The following is a 22,616-nucleotide window of genomic DNA, read 5'->3' as shown; positions in this document are numbered from 1 at the left end:
CTTTATTAAACTCCTACGAACTAGCCCCTTGAATAATAGACCTGGATCCCGCGTACCAAAGAAAGTTGATTAATAGCAAGCTGAAATTTTTTTAATAGCTTAAAGGTGTCTAGTCGGACAAACTTTGATATACGGGAACACTGGAACAGGGGAAGTTTTAATTGTGGAACAGGTTAAAAATTTGGAACGTCAGACTACGAAAATGTCCCATGTATTTTGTCGGAAAGAACTTTCAATTCATTTGTTACCCGTTCATTAAATTCTCATGCAAAAATCAGACTGCTAGGTATCACCAACATAATTCCTGTCATTAGACATGTTTCACGTGTTGGACTTATTGAAATGCCCAGTTAGTGATAAATACTAGTCTGGTTTTTGCATGAGAGTTTAATGAAGGGTAACAAATCATTTGGAAGCTCTGTCCGACAAAATATATGGGACGTTTTCGTAGTCTGACGTTCCAAATTTTTAACCTGTTCCACAATTAAAACTTCCAGTGTTCCCATACATCAAAGTTTGTCCGACTAGACACCGTTAAGCTATTAACAAATTTTCAGCTTGCTATTAATCAACTTTTTTTGGTGCGCTGTATCCAGGCCTTTAACAAATAACTTATTGATATACCCAAACAAGTATTCCTGAAAACTGTAGATTTACCGTACAGGGCAGAACAAGTAGAGAGCTACTGCAAGCGCCAGTTAACTTGGCGAGACGCATTGCACAGTGGCTTATGGGATGATCATCAGTCTCAGTGTCGTTGTGCGTATTCGCTGTCGCCAAGTTAACTGGCGCTTGCAGTACTGTGTAGAAGATGAATTGAAAATGTGGAAGATCTTAAGATTCTAAGAATCAGAAGATGGAGGGAAGTTGCTAAGAATCGACAGTAGTGGTTATTTCTCGGTGTTCATTTTTGTTCCTGTTTTCTATTTTAGTTGGTGATTTTTTCTGGTAAAAAAATTTTTAATGGTTGGTTTGTATTTTAGGTTGCCTCCAGGAGAAAAACACAATGAAAATTATGAAAACAGCTGAACCTTCATCTCCTAAAGAAACATGTAGCAGTGGAAACACTGAAGAAACGACATTAAATACAAATATGAAACTTCACACTGGCCAAGGATCCTACATGTGCGAGATTTGTTCTAAGGAGTTTAGTCAATTAGCTAATTTGAAAAAGCATTGGAGAGTTCACACTGTAGAAAAGCCTTATAAATGTGAAATTTGTTTGAAACGGTTTACTGCAGCAAGTACTCTTAAGTCACATATGTTGATTCACACTGGAGAAAATCCTTACCAGTGTGAAATTTGTTTAAAACACTATAGTACTGCAAGTAATTTGAAAAAACATTTGAGAGTGCATACTGGGGAAAAACCTTATAAGTGCAAAATTTGTTTAAAGCAGTTTAGTGAAAAAACTACTTTAAACGTACATTTGAGATTTCACACCGGAGAAAAACCTTATAAGTGCGAAATTTGTTTTAAAGAGTTTAGTCAAAAAAGTGGTTTGAAAATGCATTTGAACGTGCACTCTGAAGAAAAACCGTACAAGTGCCAAATTTGTTTTAAGCAGTTTAGTCAAACAGGTACTTTGAAATTACATTTTAGAACTCACATTGGAGATAAACCTTACAAGTGCGAAATTTGTTTAAAGCAGTTTAGTCAATTAGGTAATTTGAAAAGCCATATGAGATTTCACACGGGGGAAAAACCTTATATGTGTGAAATTTGTTTTAAACAGTTTAATAGAGCAGATACTTTGAAAACACATTTGACAGTGCACACTGGAGAAAAGCCTTACAAGTGCGAAATTTGTTTAAAGCAGTTTAGTCAATTAGTTAATTTGAAATGCCATATGAAAGTGCACACTGGGAAAAAACCTTATATGTGTGAAATTTGTTTTAAACAGTTTAATAGAGCAGATACTTTGAAAACACATTTGACAGTGCACACTGGAGAAAAGGCTTGCAAGTGCGAAGTTTGTTTTAAGCAATTTAGTGAAAGAAGAAGTTTGAAAAAGCATTTAAGGATACACACTGGAGAAAAGTCGTACAAGTGTGAAATTTGTTCTAAGCTATTTAGCCTAAATGGAAATTTGAAAATGCATTTAAGGATACACACTCGCGAAAACCCTTAAGAGCATAGGCGCAAATATTTTACGGTTATCCCTACTTTTTCTTTTTTTACACGGCAAATTACGTGTAGTAAAAATCTCACTGGTATGGAGATTAGATTAGAAATATGCTTGATTGTCACTGAAAATTTTACAATTTTATGTACAAAGCTTACATCATACAGTAAAAAACACAATTTACTAAAATTAGATAAATCGTCAATATACAGTATACAGGGTGTAACAAAAATACAGGTCATAAATTTAATCACATATTCTGGGACCAAAAATAGTTCGATTGAACCTAACTTACCTTAGTATCAATGTGCACATAAAAAAAGTTACAGCCCTTTGAAGTTACAAAATGAAAATCGATTTTTTCCAATATGTCCAAAACTATTAGAGATTTTTTATTTAAAATGGACATGTGGCATTCTTATGGTAGTAACATCGTAAGAAAAAATTATAGTGAAATTTGGACACCCCATAAAAATTTTATGGGGGTTTTGTTCCTTTAAACCCCCCAAACTTTTGTGTACGTTCCAATTAAATTATTATTGTAGTACCATTAGTTAAACACGATGTTTTAAGGCTTTTTGCCTCTTAGTACTTTTTCGAAAAGTCCGTTTTTATTGAGATATTTTGAATATTTGTCAAATCCACCACATATTTGTATATGGTTAGCTACGATTATGGAGACTTGGTAATAATATGAAAATTTATTTATGATTTACATTTTTAGGTATATTTTGAACCATATTAAAAAAGAAGCCACGAGAAAAACTGACTTTTCGAAAAAGTACTAAGAGGCAAAAAAATTTTTAAAACATTGTGTTTAACTAATGGTACTACAATAATAATTAAATTGGAACGTACACAAAAGTTTGGGGGGGTTTAAAGGAACAAAACCCCCATAAAATTTTTATGGGGTGGGTGTCTAAATTTCACTATAATTTTTTCTTACTACCATAAGAATGCCACATGTTCATCTTCAATAAAAAAATCTCCAATAGTTTTCGATATATTGGAAAAAATCGATTTTCATTTTGTAACTTCAAAGGGCTGTAACTTTTTTTATGTGCACATTTGTACTAAGGTAAGTTAGGTTCAATCGAACTATTTTTGGTCCCAGAATATGTGACTAAATTTATGACCTGTATTTTTGTTACACCCTGTATGTATTGCAAAATTTATATAAATTGCAAATTGAACATACAACAAATAAGATACAACATTAGGAACTAATAAGTTAAGCTGCTGCATATAAAACTCAATTTTCTGAGTTATTCATTAAGAAATTCTTCTATTGAATAATATGGTCTTTTAGATAGATAGGCTTTTGTCATTTTACGGAACTTAGGGAAAGATGTTGCAGATTTAAGTTGTAAAGGGAGATGGTTGTATAGTTTTTTTGCCGAATATAATATAGATTTCTTTACTAACTCAGTGGACGGGATGGGTAAATAAATATCAAAACTTAGATTTCTGGTGGAATAGAGATGATTGTGCCTTGCTGGAAAGACATGAAGGGGTTTACGAATTAAACCAACCGTTTCTAGAATATATAAAGATGGAAGTGTTAAAATTCCGTGATCTCTGAAGTAACTTCTGCAATGTGTAATTATTCTGAGGTTAAACAGATATCTTATTGAAGAAATGCCTCGAATTCCATATAAATTTAGTTTTTTTATCAAAATATCGTGATTTACACAATCAAAAGCTTTGGCATAGTCACAAAACAGTGTCAGTATAAAGATTATTGTTTAGTGCTTGGTAAACGTCATGTAGTATAGAAAACATGGCATCACTGGTACATTTATTAGTTAAAAAGCTGAACTGAGTTTGGGATAAAATGTTGGTTATCAACGAGAAAGGACATAAGTCGAGTTTTGTAAACATTATTTGACAATGCCATTGTCATCATTAACTTAGATATGGCTTTTGAATGTTCTTAGATAACCGTTACTTGTATAATCGCTTGAATTATTAATTCAGTTAATTAATATGATTATTTTTTCCCTAACTATGTATTAAGTGTTTACAATAATTTATATACTATACAATAAAAACTATGGTATGTTTTTAAACCAGGAGGAGCAAACTATAAAGACAGATTCACACCCAAGAATCACACCTAGAAAAATCACCTAATAACTCTTCTTTTTGGTTGATCATGTCGGCTTTCGACGGTAATCCATACATATTATATTATACTAATACGTCGCTAAAGAGATGCATTTAAATAGTATTGGAGCTGAAAGTTTGCGCCTATTCCCTTAATAAGTGTGAAATTTGTTTAAGGCGGCTTAGCCGAACGTGTGGTTTGGAATCACATTTGAACCTTGCACACTGAAAGAAAACGAGTGCTAAAATTATTTTTGGTAATTCTGGAAAGCAGCTCATTTGAAGAAAAAAATGTTAATGAAGACTTTCACACTTACGAAATTTTAGTTCATTTATAACCATAATTAGTAGCACATAATTATAATATTAACAATATATAGCTTTATTGTTTTAAAATAAAAACATTATTTATTAACTCATACAATTGCTTTATTTAACACCAACGAACTAATCCCTTAAATAACAAATAACTGATTGATATACCCAAACAAGTATTCCTGAAAATTGAAGATTTACTATACAGGGTAGAACAAGTAGAGAACTACTGTGAAAATGTGGAAGAAAATCTTAGATTCTAACAATTAGAAGATGGAGGGAAGTTGCTAAGAGTCGACAGTAGTGGTTACTTCTCGGTGTTCATGTGTAACGTTTACATTTTTCTGCATGTAGAATAAAAAGCGAGTTGGAAATGATGTGAATTCACATCAAATTGTGTTCCCAAAAACATAATAAATTTCCTTCGCGCCGAGAAGGCACTTGAAGAAACTGTTTTTTTAAATCTTCTAACTGATAAGTCTTAAGTGTCAAAAATTTTATGGGAATATCTCTTCATTCTCTCACAGATCTTAATTTAGCGTCGTTCTCACACAACGTCTATAAATTGGGGCATACGTGTCAAACAAGCTCTGTTTTAGTTTGTTAGCCGTGCAATATGCATTGTGACGTTGATTTATTGTGATCAGTATTTAGTGTCAGTAGAGTGAACTCATAATTGAATTATGGTAAGTCGAAGTAACCTTTCATTCTATTGTTCCAACGTTATTAACGAAATCCTTTTTTCTTTAAGAGTTCTATTGTATGGTCAATTTTACGACACGGTCAATTCTATCGTACCACCAACTAGTCTTCTTTGAGAGCCATTTCTACCGCCCGGCCTTATCCTTTGGGGCCAATTCAACAGTACTGCCCATATTTGAGGGGCTAATAGTCCGTTATGTACCGTGTTCTGCCCTTTTCGCAGGCCAGATGGAGCTTGACAGATGTCTCACTTTGCCTAGTAAGTTAAATTATTATCTGCTTACTGTGAAGAAGCAATAATATGCCAATTTTGTCGCGTACGGTCTAGATAAGACACCTGTCTTGTCTTGTGTTTATTTAACTGAAAAAGTGCATTGACATCCCAAAAAGGTCATCCTTTTAATATAGTTAATTTGATGTCATTATTGAGTAATTTTCATTTTAAAATGGGTGATCAATTAAACTATAGACATTTTATGGGTGATCATTAAACTATAGACATTTTGATTATGTAATTTTTTTGTGTAATTACTATAATATTTAGTATTATAGAAACAAAAAAAGCCTTTTTTTTTTGTCAAATAGATGACGGAATACTAGTGTCAATATATATATTTTTAATTTTTTCTGAGTAATTATTCGGTTTTTCAGTTTAGTAATTAGAGTCATTAGAAATTATAGTCATCTATTTTACGTTGTTGATTATCAGTCTGTGTTTTTATATTTATATTTAATTTTATAGTTATTTCTATCTGTGTAGATCATGTATATATGTATGTATTGAGTATTACCTTATTGAGTAGTTTAATAAAAGTTACATTGAAACGTATGATGTCGAATTTTATTTAATTATTATTTACAGCTCAAGATAACATTGATGTCTTGTCGTAGCATTGTTGCTAATTTTTTATTGTTGTGTTATGTTTTGTTAATTATTGTTCCTTTGAGTATTTGTTGGTCAAAATACCAGGCGCCCAATATTTTCGTTTGTGTATTCAGTATTTACGTTTTCTAGAGTCCATGAGTTCTTCATCTATTTATCTTTTGTCTATCGTCGTTCCATTAGCCCTATTCGCATACCATTATTTATTCATTTAACATCTTTCATTGTAACAGAAGCCCAACCCAAAGAACCGCGCCCACATCTCTTCCGACTGAGCAACGTGGCCTTTGTTTCGTTAATGTAAACGATTGGACCTTTCCATCTTCGGTCACTCCTTATTCCATCTAAGGATAATATCGTCCTGATACTTCTGGTTCAGCCTTCATGACCTCTTGTCCTTCCGATCGTTATGCATGTTTGTACCTGTTTTCTATTTTTATTGGTGATTTTTCGTTGTAAACATTTTTTTATGGTTGGTTTGTATTTTAGGTTGCCTCCAGGAGAAGAACACAATGAAAATTATGAAAACAGCTGAACCTTCATCTCCCAAAGAAACATGTAGCAGTGGAAACACTGAAGAAACAACAAATATGAAACTGCAGACTGGCCAAGGATCGTACATGTGTAATATTTATTTAAAGCAGTTTAGTAAAACAAGTACTTTAAAATACCATTTGAGAACTCATGCTGGAGAGAAACCTTATAAGTGTGAGATTTGTTCTAAGGAGTTTAGTCATACAAGTCGTTTAAAAAGACATTTGAGACTGCACACTGGGGAAAAACCCTACAACTGTGAAATTTGTCTTAAGCAATTTATTCAAGCAGGTGATTTGAAAAGACATTTGAGAGTACACACTGGAGAGAAGCCTTATAAGTGCGACACTTGTTTTAAGCAATTTAGTGAAGCAACAAATTTGAGAAAGCATTTAAGGATACACACTGGAGGTATGTATATAAACTGTACACTCCCGTGGAAGTTGTAGCTGTTTTTACATATTCCTGTACATATTTCTTCTAATGTGCCTCTTCAAAGCTTCTGGTTTGTCTTCGTTTCCATCATTACTTTTCTCCACTCATTTCGGTTCTGTATTTTTTTTCAGTTGCGAATTCCCATAATAGTATGGTATAACTAGATCCAAACCCAGACATCCAAAGTGAAAGTTATCCTCCAACACCAAATTGTTCTATATGGTCCACATAATGTTCAGAAAAAAGTCACACCATTTTGAGCGTCGGGTTTGGGGGGAGAGGGAAGAGAAGTCTGTAAATTCGTAGTTTTTTTAAGTTTTTCGTCAATATTTCTAAAACTATGCGGTTTAGCATGAACAACCTTCTATACAAAAATGTTCTACATTAAATTTGAAACAAAAAAGGCCCTATGCATAATGCTTCTAAAATGAACGGTTCCAAAGTTAAGGAGGTAGTATAGTATAATTGGTCCAAAAAAGGCCTAACCCAGACATTAAAAGTAAAAGTTTTCCTCCAACACCAAATTGTTTTATATGGTCCAGATATTGTTCAGTAAAAAGTTACACCATTTTGAGCGTCCGGTTTGGGGGGGAGATGGGGGAAAAATCGGTAAATTACTAGTTTTTTTATGTTTTTCGTCAATATTTCTAAAACTTTGCTTTAGCGTAAACAATGTTCTTTACAAAAATGTTCTACATCAAGTTTACAACAAAAAAGATCCGATACATAATTGTTATAAAATCAACGATTCCAGAGTTACGGAGGGTGAAAAGTGGAGGTTTTCGATACTTTTTATATTTTTTGGGCAATTTATAATATTTTTACTGATTGAAAGAAATTTTCTTCAACAGGATTTGCTATTTCAGTGGCCGATGGTATGTTAGTGATAAGTACTTTAAGAAACGTCAACCTCACCACCCAAAATCATCATCAATTGCCCAAAAAATATAAAAAGTATCGAAAACCTCCACATTTCACCCTCCGTAACTCTGGAACCGTTGATTTTATAACAATTATGGATAGGACCATTTTTGTTTTAAATTTTATGTAGAACGTTTTTGTATAGAACATTGTTTACGCTTAAGCATAGTTTTAGAAATATTGACGAAAAACGTAAAGAAACTACTAATTTACCGACTTCTCCCCCATCTCCCCCCCCCAAACCGGACGCTCAAAATGGTGTAACTTTTTGCTGAACAATATGTGGACAATATAGAACAATTTGGTGTTGGAGGAAAACTTTTACTTTGGATGTCTGGGTTAGGCCTTTTTTTGGACCAATTATACTATACTACCTCCGTAACTTTGGAACCGTTCATTTTAGAAGGATTATGTATCGGGCCTTTTTTATTTGAAATTTAATGTAGAACATTTTTGTATAGAAGGTTGTTCATGCTAAACCTCATAGTTTTAAAAATATTGACGAAAAACGTAAAAAACTACGAATTTACCGACTTCTTCCCCCTCTCCTCCCAAACCCGGCGCTCAAAAACGTGTGACTTTTTTCTGGACATACATGGACCATATAGAACAATTTGGTGTTGGAGGATAACTTTCACTTTGGATGTCTGGGTTATGTCATTTTTTGAATCAATTCTATCATACTATAACTTTTAAGTCATTTTCGACTTGCTGTTTCCATCTTGCTTTTGGTCTGTCTCGTGCTCTTGTCTGAGGGGGTATCCAGTTGATAATAACTTTAATGGGATCATCTTCACTTTTTCTACTTATATGACCATACCACCTTATTCTTCGGGCTTTTGCTTCTTTCACTATGTTTTCTCCTTCCATCCATTGTTCTATTTCGTGGTTCATCCAGTGTCTTCTTTCGTTTTCATTTATTACTTTTGTTCCCAGAATGTTGCGCATTATTTTTCTTTCAAATACTTTCAGCTTTTCTTCTTCTTTTAACGTTAGGGTGTTGGTTTCTATGGCACACATTACCACTGGCCTTATGGTAGTCTTATACAGGGTGTAACAAAAATACAGGTCATAAATTTATTTACATATTCTGGGACCAAAAATAGTTCGATTGAACCTAATTTACCTTAGTACAAATGTGCACATAAAAAAAGTTACAGCCCTTTGAAGTTACAAAATGAAAATCGATTTTTTCCAATATATCGAAAACTATTGGAGTTTTTTTATTGAAAATGGACATGTGGTATTATTATGGCAGTAGTATCTTATGAAAAAATTATAGTGGAATTTGGAAACTCCTCAAAAATTTTATGGGGGTTTTGTTCCTTTAAACCCCACCAAGCTTTTATATACGTTCCAAAATTATTATTATAGTACCATTAGTTAAACACAATGTTTTAAAAACTGTTTTGCCTCTTAGTACTTTTTTGAAAAATCAGTTTTTATCGAAATATTTTGAATATTTGTCAAATCCACCACATATTTGTATATGGTTAAGTACGATTATGGACACTTGGTAATAATATCAAAATTTATTTATGATTTACATTTTTAGGTATATTTTGAACCATATTAAAAAAGAAGCCACATCCCGATAAAAGGTGCCTTATCGAAAAAATACAAAGAGGCAAAAAAATTTTAAAAAGACTGTGTTTAACTAACGGTACTGCAGTAATAGTTTAATTGGAACGTACACAAACATTTATGGGGTTTAAAGGCACAAAACCCCCATAAATTTTGTATGTAAACGTATTAAAAAAGAAGCCGCATCTCGATAAAAACTGCCTTATCGAAAAAATACTAAGAGGCAAAAAAGTTTTGAAAGTATTAAATTTAACTAATGGTACCACAGTAATAAATTAATTGGCACGTACACAAAAGTTGGGGGGGGTTTAAGGGAACAAAACCCTATAAAATTTTTAGGGGGTACACAAATTGCACTATAATTTTTTTTAAGATGTTCCTGCCATAAGAATGCCACATGCCCATTTTCAATAATAAATCTCTAATAGTTTTCGATATATTCGAGAAAATCGATTTTCATTTTGTAACTTCAAAGGGCTGTAACTTTTTTTATGTGCATATTTGTACTAAGGTAAGTTAGGTTCATTCGAGCTATTTTTGGTCCCAGAATATGTACTTTAATTGTATTTTTTACCTTTATTTTTGTTACACCCTGTATATTCGCATCTTTTTTATCTTTTATTATTTTTTTATTTTTGTGGTATGCTCTATTTCCTGCTTGTAGTTTCTGTTTCAGGTCCATCCTTTCATTATCTCTACTAATCATCGTTCCCAAGTATTTGAATGTATCTACTTCCTCAAATCTGTAATTATCTACTGTCATTTGTGTTAGTCTTGTTTTCTTGAATCTGCTTGCGTTCATGTACTTTATTTTTTTTCATATTTATGTCCAGTCCTCTTCTTTGTGCCCCTTTTTCTATTTCAGAGAATGCCTTAAGTAATGATCTTTTGTCCCGGACCATTATAACGATATCATCTGCTTGTACTGCATTTTTATTAATTATTCCGTTATTTGTACTTCTTTTATTGCACAATCTAGAGCTGTAATAAATAACTCATTTGACAGGGCATCCCCTTGTCTGACTCCGTTTTGGACCCTAATCTTTTCTGTTGTCTTTGACCTAAATCTATTACTGCTTGTACACTGGTGGTACAAGTGCGAAATTTGTTCTAAGCAGTTCTCTCAGAAAAGTAATTTGAAAAAACATTTGAGAGTGCACACTGGAGAAAAACCTCACAAGTGTGAAATTTGTTTTAAGCAATTTAACCAAGCAATTAATTTGAAATCACATTTGAGATTCCACACTGGAGAAAAACCTTATAATACGCCAGAATAATAAGACAAAAATATACCCTGTTCTTGACACTTCAGCAGCCAGGGTACTGAAGCGTTTTTTCTACAAGTAATACCTATAGGAACAAATTATAACTATTTCCTGCGTAGGATCTGGCGGCCATTTTTATTTATAAACAATTAACTGTCAAAAATGGCATATTTTTCAAATCAATCGAAAACAGTGAAACTTATGATTTTTTTAGTACAAATATGTTTGAGTTTATGGAAAAATCTTTAAACATATTACAAAGTTTGATATAGGTACTCATTTATTGTTAATATAATTGCGAAAAAAGGTCGGAATTGCAAAAAAAAAATATTTTCGCAATAACTGTTGTAAAAATTAGTATACAGGTTTGAAATTTTTGTCAAATGAGGGTTCTTCGGTGCTTAATATGTGATAAAAATTTCAAAGCGATTCATTCAATTGTTTAAATTTTATTAGAATTGTTTATTTCAGAGAGCATTTTTGTTGCAATAACATAAGTCAGAAAAAAATGACGTTAGAACCATTCCACAGGTGTCAAATGGAAGAGCATGATCTATATTTTCAACTTGGTTTTAAAAAAGCGAATAAAAAATGCATTTATTAGTAATAAATAATTATGCAAAAGTATCGAAAATCTTTCCTTATAAACTTTTTGAATAACTTTTTCCAAAAAAATTAACTTTTTTACCCTGTTTTAAGTGCACAATTACCAAGTAATGTTATTTATATCATAATTCATAAAAAATTGTAATAAATATATATAATTTCTCATATAACAAAATAAAAAGTTTATAAGGAAAGAATTCTGATACTTTTGCATAATTATTTATTACTAATAAATGCATTTTTTATTCGCTTTTTTTAAACCAAAGTTGAAAATATAGCTCATGCTCTTTCATTTGACACCTGTGGAATGGTTCTAACGTCATTTTTTCTGACATGTTATTGCAAAAAATGCTCTCTGGGATAAACAATTTGAAAAAAATTTAAGCAATTGAATAAATCGCTTTCAAATTTTTATTACATATTAAGCACCAAAGAACCCTTATGTGACAAACATTTCAAAGCTGTAGGGGAACATGGGTAACAATGAGACACTTTTTTTTTGGAGCTTAGTATTTTAGAAACTAAGCTAAATAATATTTATTTTTTGAGTTTTACATGATGGTATAAGTATTTACAAATAATTTTGAATAGAATATAATGCAAAAAATGATAAATAATGTAAATACAGAAAATATTCTATCAAAATGTCATTTGTCTCATTGTTACCCATAGCGGAGGTACAATGAGACACTATTTGAAAAGTGCAATTTTTTATGCAAAACATAAAAATAATGAAAAAAATATATCAAATGTTTAATTATTTATTATAAAACACCAGCATGAGCTAAAACTAATAATAATATAAGAAAAACGTAAATAAACATTCATTTTACTGAATATTAGAACTGAGCAAAACGTGATCCAATAATAATAAAATAAAAAAAAAACATTAATTTTTCTGCCTTTCGGAAATAAATAAACTAAACCTTATTGTATAATATAAGAAAAACATAAACATTAATTTTGCTGAATATTTAAATTGAACTTAATTTCAAATGAATAAAAAGCGTTTTGTTATGCCATAGTTAACAGGACATGGCAAAATCATTTTTATGTCTTTTTGGCAGCGTTGTAAGCCAAACTAAATGGCTTAAAGACTTTTAAAACCAGAGGTTGCCACTTGTTCGTTGAATGTGGAGGAAAATTTATAATAGTAATTCAATTCTCTTGCCAATGTCTAAAACTTTCAAGTTATTTTCCTTAGCTACTCTTCTGATGCTGGATCCAGCATCTACAGCTGTACGCAATTGTTCCTTTGTTGAATTTCCTAGGAGGATTTCGCGTCATTTTTTTTTCAAAAATTAATTTAAAATTAAGATATAAAATAATTTACATTATGGGATACAATGCGACATGTTTCATTGTTACCCAACAAGCAATGTCTCATTGTTACCCAAACGACCTTTACAACAAAAAAAATTAATTTCAACCTAACCTTTAATCGATTTAATGAAAAAATATCTCCAATTATCAAACAATAAGGCCCTGCATATTATCCATTCGCCAAAAAATGAAAGAAAACAGGTTTTTCGTTTAAAATTCAAAAATACCTACCTTTAACAAAAAAAGAATTGGTCAAATATTAACACTCACTGCCGGTCGGAACGAAACTAAACATGTGGGATGCCTACAAACAGAAACCTTGTGGTCCTTACATAAAAGCTAAAGCGCGCATGCCAAACTTTTGACGAAAAAGTCGCATAGGTAGCCAGAAATACAGGTGTCTCATTGTTCCCCGTGTCTCATTGTTACCCATGTTCCCCTACACTAATTTTTACAATAGATATTGCGAAATTAATTTTTTTGCAATTCCGACCTTTTTTCGCAATTATATTAACAATAAATGAGTATATCAAACTTTGTAATACGTCATTTTAAAGCTTTTTCCATAATCTCAAAGATATTTGTACTAAAAAAAACCATGTACGGGATGTTCAACTTTTTTTTACAAACTGACGATTTATTTATTGCTTTAAAACCAGTTGAGATATGCAAATCAAATTTGGTGGGTTTTAAGACGTAGTTATTGCACATTTTTGACATACAACTAAGAATTTTATATTCGCCATTGGCGTGTATACGGTATAGTTGGTTTTTAATTTCAGTATTTTATAAACGCTAGAATAGTCGAGAGGGTGATGCAAACTTTGAGAAAAAAAACACAGTTTGATTTGTACACCCGATATACAATGACAGTTTACCTTTCTAGCAACAATATTATTACAGCGATATTGTTAATGGATAAGGCTATAACATGGTATAAAATCACTTAAATCGGAAAACAGGTTTAGGAAATTCGAGACATCAAAAATGACCAATTTTTCAGTGCATCGATTTTTTTGCACCCGAGTGTAGTTATGGTTACCAAAATTGAAGAAAATAAAAAATCGAATAGATTCTTTACGTGAAAGAACTTTTATAATTAATTAAAAGTGAGTTATAGTTGATTGAATATATATTTTTTTTCGGCTAGTACTCAAATTTAAGTACTAGTATTCAAGCTCAAATAATGAGAAAACGATGCATTTTATAAAATATACATACTAAACATTTGCCTAAGTACTCTAGAATACTTATCAAGTGAGCTCCAGATGAAATTGATAACATCAAAGCTAACTATTGTCATCATCACTGAAGTTACGGATGATAAAAAGAACATATTAATTAATTGTATGTTATAATATTATTTTTTATATCATTTCGATAATTACGTATTTTCGATAAGAAATAAGCCACAATTTTACCAAAAAAATGAATTTATTAACGTTTATTAATTTATTTATTTCTACTTTAAAGTGATAATACATGCCTGAATTGCCGATATAAATGAGTCAGATTAAATAAATTATTAAAAGAATTTTTTACTAAGCAACAACATTTTTGTTTATTTAGTATTATTTTGTATTTTGACAACGACACCCGACTTGAACGTCGAAACGTTAATTAATTCATTTTTTTGGTAAAATTGTGGCTTATTTTCCATCGAAAATACTTAATTATAAAAATGCCATAAGGAAATAGCTTCAGAACAACATTATTTCCATATTTAATTGAATTTGTTCTATTAATATAAACTGAATATGTCCAGAAACTGGGGGTGTTCAATAATGGGTACGTTTGACATATTCGAATACATTTTTGCTAAATTTTACATAAATGTCATAAAACAATTTAAAAAACTTATATAAATAATATAATAATTAAGCTCAAAATTTTTGGAGCCTAAACTTTGAAAAATGTTTGTAGCATAATGTTTAATGGTATCAACTTCGCCGGGAGCTCATTTGATACATATTTTTGAGTACTTACAAGTGTTTAGTAAATATACTTTATAAAATGTATCGTTTTCCCGTTATTTAAGCTTGAATACTTAGATTTGTGTACTAGCCGAAAAAAATAAACATTCAATCACCTATAACTCACTTTTAATTAATTCTCAAAGGTTTTTCGAATAAGAAATCTATTTTAGGCTTTCACCTTTCTCTTTGTGAAAACAGAGAAATCAACTCAACCACCCACATGCTCGTGGTATAGTCATATGATGCTTTGAGGTATATCTTTTTTTTTTTAATTTCACCTATCGCCAGGGTAAGGCTTTTAGTCGGCATTTTAAGGGTTTTAACTCATGTATTTTTAGTGGCTTACCATGTAGAGCTTGCTTAGAGCACTGATGAAATCTATTTTATTTTTTATTATCTTCAATTTTGATAATTATAACTTTTTTGATAAAACTTGAAATTTTTGAGGACTTGCACTTTTTGAAGTTTTTGAGTTATTCATGAAAAACCGCTTTACATCATGCATTTGTTACACGAAAAATTCAAATCTTCAAACTCAAAAAGTATTGATTTATTTTAATAACTTGATATAACAAATTTTGCTTAAAATTTGTCCCTCTATCGATTTGTGGGGTTATTTTTAATAAAATAGTTTTCACCTCCGAGAAGGGGTGTTATCCACCCCCAGGATAAAAGTGCAAGTTGGCACCAAATCAGTTTTGTTTCTTGAGATATGCTCTAACTAGTCACCAATTTTCATGCAAATCGATGGAGGTTTAACAAAATAGGAGGTGAAAACCTTTAATGACTGCACCAACTTTCCCCTTTCATCCCTTATTGCTACTTCCTGTATCCACTGAGGTGTCAGCCTGAAAGAGGTCATAATAGGAAACTTGCATAAAATTTTAAATTCGAAAAAAATGTTATAAATCACAACAGAACATGATTTAAAACATGTATCAAAGATAAAAAAGTTTTGTTTGTTTTTCGTTTGGTCCCTAAAGACGATTTAAAATTCAAATTAAAGCACTAGCCCAAAACGCGTCGTAACGTCATCGGGCTATATGTTTACATTCTGAATCAACAAAGTGAACAAAATTGTATATAATTTTAAATTAGACATTATAAACGTCAGTATAAAATGCAGTTATGTGACGTTACAAGTGTTTGATCGTTTGAACTATTCATAGAAAATTTGTACTTTTACAAAATTTATTTACTTAGACTATTAGAATAAACAAAAAGATTCTTTTTAACGAGATATTTGAAATTAAAAATCACACTTAATTTTCTCTTCTTTTTCACCTCTGTAACTTATTAAAATAAACATTACATAAGTTTTCAAGGACTTTCTACCCTCGGTATCTTTCATTTTGCGTTTAAAATTTTTCAGAAATACTTATTAGTTTTCTCAGGATTCGAAAAAAATGAATGCATTTAAATAGTATTGGAGCTGAACATTTGCGCGTATTCCCTTAATAAGCGTGAAATTTGTTTAAAGCAGCTTAGCCGAACGGGTGGTTTGGAATCACATTTGAACCTTGCACACTGAAAGAAAACGAGTGTTAAAATTATTTTTGGTAATTCTGGAAAGCAGCTCATTTGAAGAAAAAAATGTTTTCCATTTTTTTTACTTAGACTTACCGTCATTGGAAAAAATGTTAATGAAGACTAGCACACTTACGAAATTTTAGTTCATTTATGACCATAATTTGTGGCACATAATTATAATACTGACATTATATAACTTTATTATTTTAAATTTTTTTTTGTTTAGCTAATGCCTCGACTACTAATGGCCATTGGCATGGTAGGTACGGTAATTTTGAACAGTTAGGTACCTAATGTCATGTGTAGTGTGTGTGTTGAGTAAGTGTCTTGTTACTTTGCAAAGTCGACGTCATTGTCTTTGCAAAGAGACGCTAATTGTATCCGAACGTCTGCGGTCCCTCCGGTGAGTACCGATCCCACAAGGACAGAAACTATATTCATTTATTAATTTATAATAAATGAAAAATTTCTGACCCTGGTGAGATTCGAACCCACAACCTTTCGGATTTTTTCGATCCAAAGGCCACTTACCACTGAGCCACGGACGGGGTTTATTTTAAATTAAAAACATTATTATTTATTAACTCATACAATTGCTTTATTTAACTCCGAAGAACTAGTCCATTAAATAACAAATAACTGATTGATATACCCAAACAAGTATTTCTGAAAACTGTAGATTTACCGTACAGGGCAGAACAAGTAGATAACGACTGTGTAGAAGATGGATTGAAAATGTGGAAGAACACGTTAAGATTATAAGGATCAGCAGATGGAAGTTGCTAAGAATCGACAGTAATGGTTACTTCTCGGTGTTCATTTTTGTTCCTGTTTTTTTTTTATTTTTGTTGGTGATTTTTCCTTGTAAAAAATCTTATGGTTGGTTTGTATTTTAGGTTGCCTCCAGGAGAAGAACACAATAAAAATTATGAAAACAGCTGAACCTTCATCTCCCAAAGAAACATGCAGCAGTGGAAACACTGAAGAAATATTAAATACAAATATGAAACTTCAGACTGGCCAAGGATCCTACCTGTGTGATATTTGTTCTAAGGAGTTTAGTCAATTATTTAATTTGAAAAAACATATGAGAGTGCACACTGGAGAAAAACCTTATAAGTGCGAAGTTTGTTTAAAGAAATTTACTGAAAAAAGTACTTTAAACATGCATATGAGATTACACACTTTGGAAAAACCCCACAACTGTGAAATTTGTCTTAAGGAATTTATTTCAGCAAGTAATTTGAAAAAACATTTGAGAGTGCATACTGGGGAAAAACCTTATAAGTGCAACGTTTGTTTAAAGCGTTTTAGTGAAAAAACTACTTTAAACGGACATTTGAGATTGCACACTGGAGAAAAACCTTATAAGTGCGAAGTTTGTTTAAAGAAGTTTACTGAAAAAAGTACTTTAAACAGGCATATGAGATTACACACTGGGGAAAAACCCCATAACTGTGAAATTTGTCTTAAAAAATTTAGTGATGCAAGTAATTTGAAAAAACATTTGAGAGTGCACACCGGAGAAAAACCTTATAAGTGCAAAATTTGTTTTAAAGAGTTTGGTCAAACAGCTAGTTTGAAAATACATTCGAACGTGCACTCTGAAGAAAAACCATACAAGTGCCAAATTTGTTTTAAGCAGTTTAGTCAAAATGGAAATTTGAAAACGCATTTAAGGATACACACTCGAGAAAACCCTTATTAGGGCGTACATACAACTTTTTAGTCGAATCTTGAAGGTGTTGCGATTTGTTCTCGACTAAACTATTTAGTTGTGCAGGGTGCGCATAGAGATTTAAAATTTCCGGAAAAATTGGGTGCAGGAAAAAACCTGTTTTTTCCGAAAAAAAAACAGGAAAAAATGGAAAAATACGGAAAAATTGACATTTGTTATAATATACTAAACAAATTCTGCATCCCGTATCAAAATAGATAAATTTAGTAGAATTCGATAGATCTATATTATCAGAAGTGCCTTTTGTCTTTAAGTAGGTATATAAAAGACACAATATTAATAGCTATTTGTATAACAAGGGAGGAAAGTGCTACTTTTGCTCCCGAGAATGAAGTTTACAGCCCGGCGCGTAGCGGAGGGCAGTAATCATTCAAGGGAGGAAAAGGCACTTTACTCCCATGTTATACATATGGTTTTTCCACCTTCCTCAAATAACAAGTCATTTTTTCATTTCTACTTAAGGCTATGGGTACATAATTCGCAAATATTTTACGTGTATCCCTACTTTTTCTGGCTTTACACGGCAAATTACGTGTAGTAAAATTCACACTGGTATGGATATGTAAACATTACTAGAATGTCATTCTACTTGAAAATGTCATCATGAATTTAAAGAGATGGGTTTTGAATGTTCTTGGATAACTGTTATTTTTTTTTTTTTTTTTTTTTTTTTTTTTTTTATTGGAAATTTACCGCATCCACCAAGAGGTGATTAGCGGGAATACAGTGTAGGAGTACAGTTCCAATAACTTACAATCTATAATATAATTCTATGAGTTTTAAATAATTATCGATATTATTATCTATAATTACAGTATGTATATTAAATTAAGAATACAGTGTAGGTATAACTTCCAGTAATTTAGATTCTATAATATAGCCCTATACATTTTAAATAGTTTGCGATATTGTCATAGTAACCATCTGTGCCTAAAAGTTTGTTGATGTTGTTAGGAATATTGAATCTAATTCGTTCATTTGCAAAAAGTGGACAGTCAATTAAAAAATGTTTTACATTATTTATTTCGTCACAAATTTCACATTTAGGGGGATCGTCTCTTGTAAACAGGTGAGAGTGCGTGTATCTTGTGTGACCTATACGCAGACGTGTGATAACAGTTTGAAGTTTTCGGGCTCGTATTCTCGATAGCCGCGGGTAAACATTATCCTTGATTGTTCTTAAAGATGTCTGTGAATATTTCCATTCTTGGTTCCATTTACACGTGATTAGATTTCTAAAGTACGATTTTATGTCACTCGCGAGATTTCGACACTCCGTTACCTCTGTTTCGACACTTTCCGACACTTTACGGGCGCACTGATCTGCTGCTTTGTTTCCATCGATACCAATATGAGATGGGATCCATATGAAGGTAATGCGTCTGGAATTTTCTTGAGCCTCTTCTAGTTCAGATTTTACCATTTTCTCTAGGGGGTTTTTAGGATACACATGATTTAAAGTTTGTAAAGCACCGAGTGAATCACTTAGGATCAAGCATTTTGATATTTTGTTTTTGTTGACATGTTCAAGGGCTTTGAGTATTGCATAAAGTTCAGCAGAAAAAATACTGAAATATTTGGGAAGTCTAAAATGATTTTCTGTCATTTCTAAAACAATTGAACTGCTTAGAATTGTAACTTGTGTTTGGACTAAGGTTAGTTTCTTGTAGGCAAATTATTTCTGGACAGTATTCTGATTGGATGATTTGAAGCATGGGTAAACGATGGAACAGTCCATCAATATTCCACTGTAATATAGAGATGAAAATTAGGCATCGGAGGAAGATAATTCACTGTCAGTGATATCTTTACCTAGATAGTGATTCAATTTATTTTTAAGTCGGGTGAAGCGATGTTTCGTAGTTTTGTCTGATAGGTATGGGTAAGATATGGTTAATAGGTTTATTAAACCGGGGAGATCGGTTGTGTATTCCTGGATAATTTCTATAGGTGAATTGTTACCTTGGGTATTTTCAATTAGCATTATTAGCTGATCATAGTTTAATGGGAGTGTTGTGGAATTTTTATTCATGAAAAATTTAAGTGCGTCAGGAGTAGGTGCTGTGCGTTTAGGTTTTTTGGGCTTTTGGATGTTGGTTTGACGTGGTGTTTGAGGGAGAGCAAACGTTGGATTATTAGTATTCAGATTTTCGATGGGAGGGGATAACGTTTCGTCAATACTTCTTTTCACAGATGTGCTGGATGATTCTCCTATGATTCCGAGTGAAGCTTGTTGATCCATTACTTCAGAGGTTTTTTCACATGGATTTTTAGTGGGAATGTTCTCTTCGGTGGGAATTATTTTGTTCGCTTCAGAAGTTGGCAGTAGGGTTTGAGGAGTAGAAGAAATTGAAGAAGGTTTTTGAATATTTATGTTGTTTGGATCACCGTCTTCAGCTTGATGTGATTCAGTATGGGAGAAAAGTTGTGTGTTCTGTTGCTGTGGCGTAGATTCGGTGGTGGTGGTTAGGTCATAAGAGATAGTAGAGTTTTGAGATAACACATTGTCTGTCACAAGTTGTGTATGCTGTTGCTGTGGCGTTGATTCGGTAGTGGGAGTTGGGTCATGAGAAAGAGTAGAATTTTGTGATAACACATTGTCAGATGAAGCATTGGGGCAATTTGACGCAACGTGTCCAGCCTGTTTGCATACGAAACATTCCATCTTGTCCGTTGAAAGAAAAATTCTATTATCATTGCCTTCAAATGAAATTAATAAGGAGGTGTGAAGCTCGAAATTATCAGAGGGTGAAAAGACATACACTTGGCGGCGGAAACTGAGGATGTGGGAATATTCATCACCTGGAATTCCTGCTCTAAGGAAAGACACTGGGGAGGCTATTTGAAGACCAAGACTCTTGATTGCATTTTCTGCAAGTTGGTGGGGAATATAAGGAGAGATATTCGAGATTAATATTCTTTTTGTCGGGGAGACAAGTTTCCTAATACTTAAAATTAGGGATCCGATTTGGATAGTTGGGTGGGACTTCAGAAGTTGATCAACGAGATTTGGGTTGGCTAGATATATGCAGATTCTATTGTTGGAGATTCTGGAAGCAAAGGAAATATTTTTTGGTCCGATGACATCACCAATAGCTTTAACGTAATCTAGAAGTTTAAGGTTTTCTTCTGCGTGAAGGACTATGGCTTGCTCTTTTTTGGGTAGGGATGGTGGTTTCGGCGAAGATTTTGCAGCGTTTACGTACGAAATTGATGTAGTAGCTTGAGTATTTGTAGCACTTTGAAGGGCCATGGTTGAGGTAGAAACTGTAGGATTACTGTGTATGTTTGTACTTGTCATGCAGATACAGACAATAGCTTCGTGTTATATTTTTTCTTTAAATGGTTCTGGTATCAGAATTGCATTCAAAGCCATTATGCTGGATGGTCAGCAAGAACCAGCAAACTGGTGAAACCAGCCGCTGGTATGCACTTTTTATAAATTAAATACAATTTATAATGGTTTAATAATATAAAGAAAGCAATACGTACAAATTTTTTCCAGAAATCACTTTTTAAAATACACTATTAAATCGAAATCAAATACACTAATTACTACTGATAAGGTAAACTAGATTTTAATTATACTTGGCACAGGTCTTACTCGTATGAATGCTAGAACAAGACTCAACTGTTATTTTTATAATTGCAAATTATTAATTCAGTTAATAAATGTGATAATTTTTTCACTAACTATGTATTCAGTGATTGTAATAATTTATTTGTAGGTACAACAAAGACTAATACTCAATCGAAAAAAGAGAAAAAGTGTTAAAGTGATTTTTTAATAATATATTGTTATGGAACGCTTACAATTTTGAACATCTTTAACAACAAAATACTTGGATCACAGAATATATTATCCTGATGTATTTCTCTGCTTGGATCTTCCACAAATAATACACAATAAATAACTTTTTATTAAGTTCACGTCTTAAATCAATTATTTATCAAATACATTATATATCAATAATATTTAATCAATAACTCAACATATTCCCGATGCAATGTCAAATATTTAAAATTGTCACTGATTGTCAGTGTCTGACTGACAATATATGCTGACAATATTATATTCGGCTGAGTGCGTTGTAAGACAAAGATAGATTTGGAAAATATTACCACGGCATTGTGTTTATTTTTTTCGAATCCTGAAAAAACCAATAAATATTTTTGAAAAATTTAAACGCAGAATGAAAGACTAAATTATTACCGAGGGCCGAAAGCACCTTAGAATAAATAAAAAGTTTATTTTGAATGATATATTTGAAATTAAAAATCACTAAATTTTCTCTTAGTTTTTCACCCCTGTAACTTATTAAAATAAACATTATAGAAGTTCTCAGGGACTTTCGGCCCTCTCTAATAACGTGATCTTTCATTCTGCGTTTACATTTTTCAAAAATACTTATTAGTTTTCTCAGGATTCGAAAAAAATGAATCCCCATTTGAATAGCATTGCAGCCGAAAATACGTACCGATCCTCTTAATTTATTTATGTAACTAACCAACAAAATTTATTAGAACTAAAACTAACAAGTAGGTACAATATAACTGTCAACTGTCAAATATA

At 32.0% G+C, this 22,616-nt stretch overlaps 1 protein-coding gene across 8 annotated transcripts in view; it reads left to right on the top strand.

The window, feature by feature from the left end:
• The window catches only part of LOC126880429 (zinc finger protein 271-like), a 43,741-nt gene extending 21,772 nt beyond the window's left edge, over positions 1–21,969 (top strand). For 7 of the 8 annotated variants that reach the window (XM_050644275.1, XM_050644276.1, XM_050644278.1 and 4 more), the window contains 4 exons: positions 984–1,580; positions 6,621–7,076; positions 17,202–18,296; positions 21,772–21,969. In XM_050644275.1, the coding sequence (XP_050500232.1) occupies positions 984–1,580; positions 6,621–7,076; positions 17,202–18,013 (1,865 nt within the window). In that variant the 3' untranslated portion in view covers positions 18,014–18,296; positions 21,772–21,969. The remainder of the gene's footprint in view (positions 1–983; positions 1,581–6,620; positions 7,077–17,201; positions 18,297–21,771) is intronic. The other variant, XM_050644282.1, reaches the window with a different exon arrangement.
• Positions 21,970–22,616: the final 647 nt, after the last annotated feature.

This window comes from Diabrotica virgifera, chromosome 2 (genome assembly GCF_917563875.1).
Source record: "Diabrotica virgifera virgifera chromosome 2, PGI_DIABVI_V3a".
Lineage (NCBI taxonomy): Eukaryota > Metazoa > Arthropoda > Insecta > Coleoptera > Chrysomelidae > Diabrotica > Diabrotica virgifera.
This window is presented reverse-complemented; position numbering and strand designations above follow the sequence as displayed.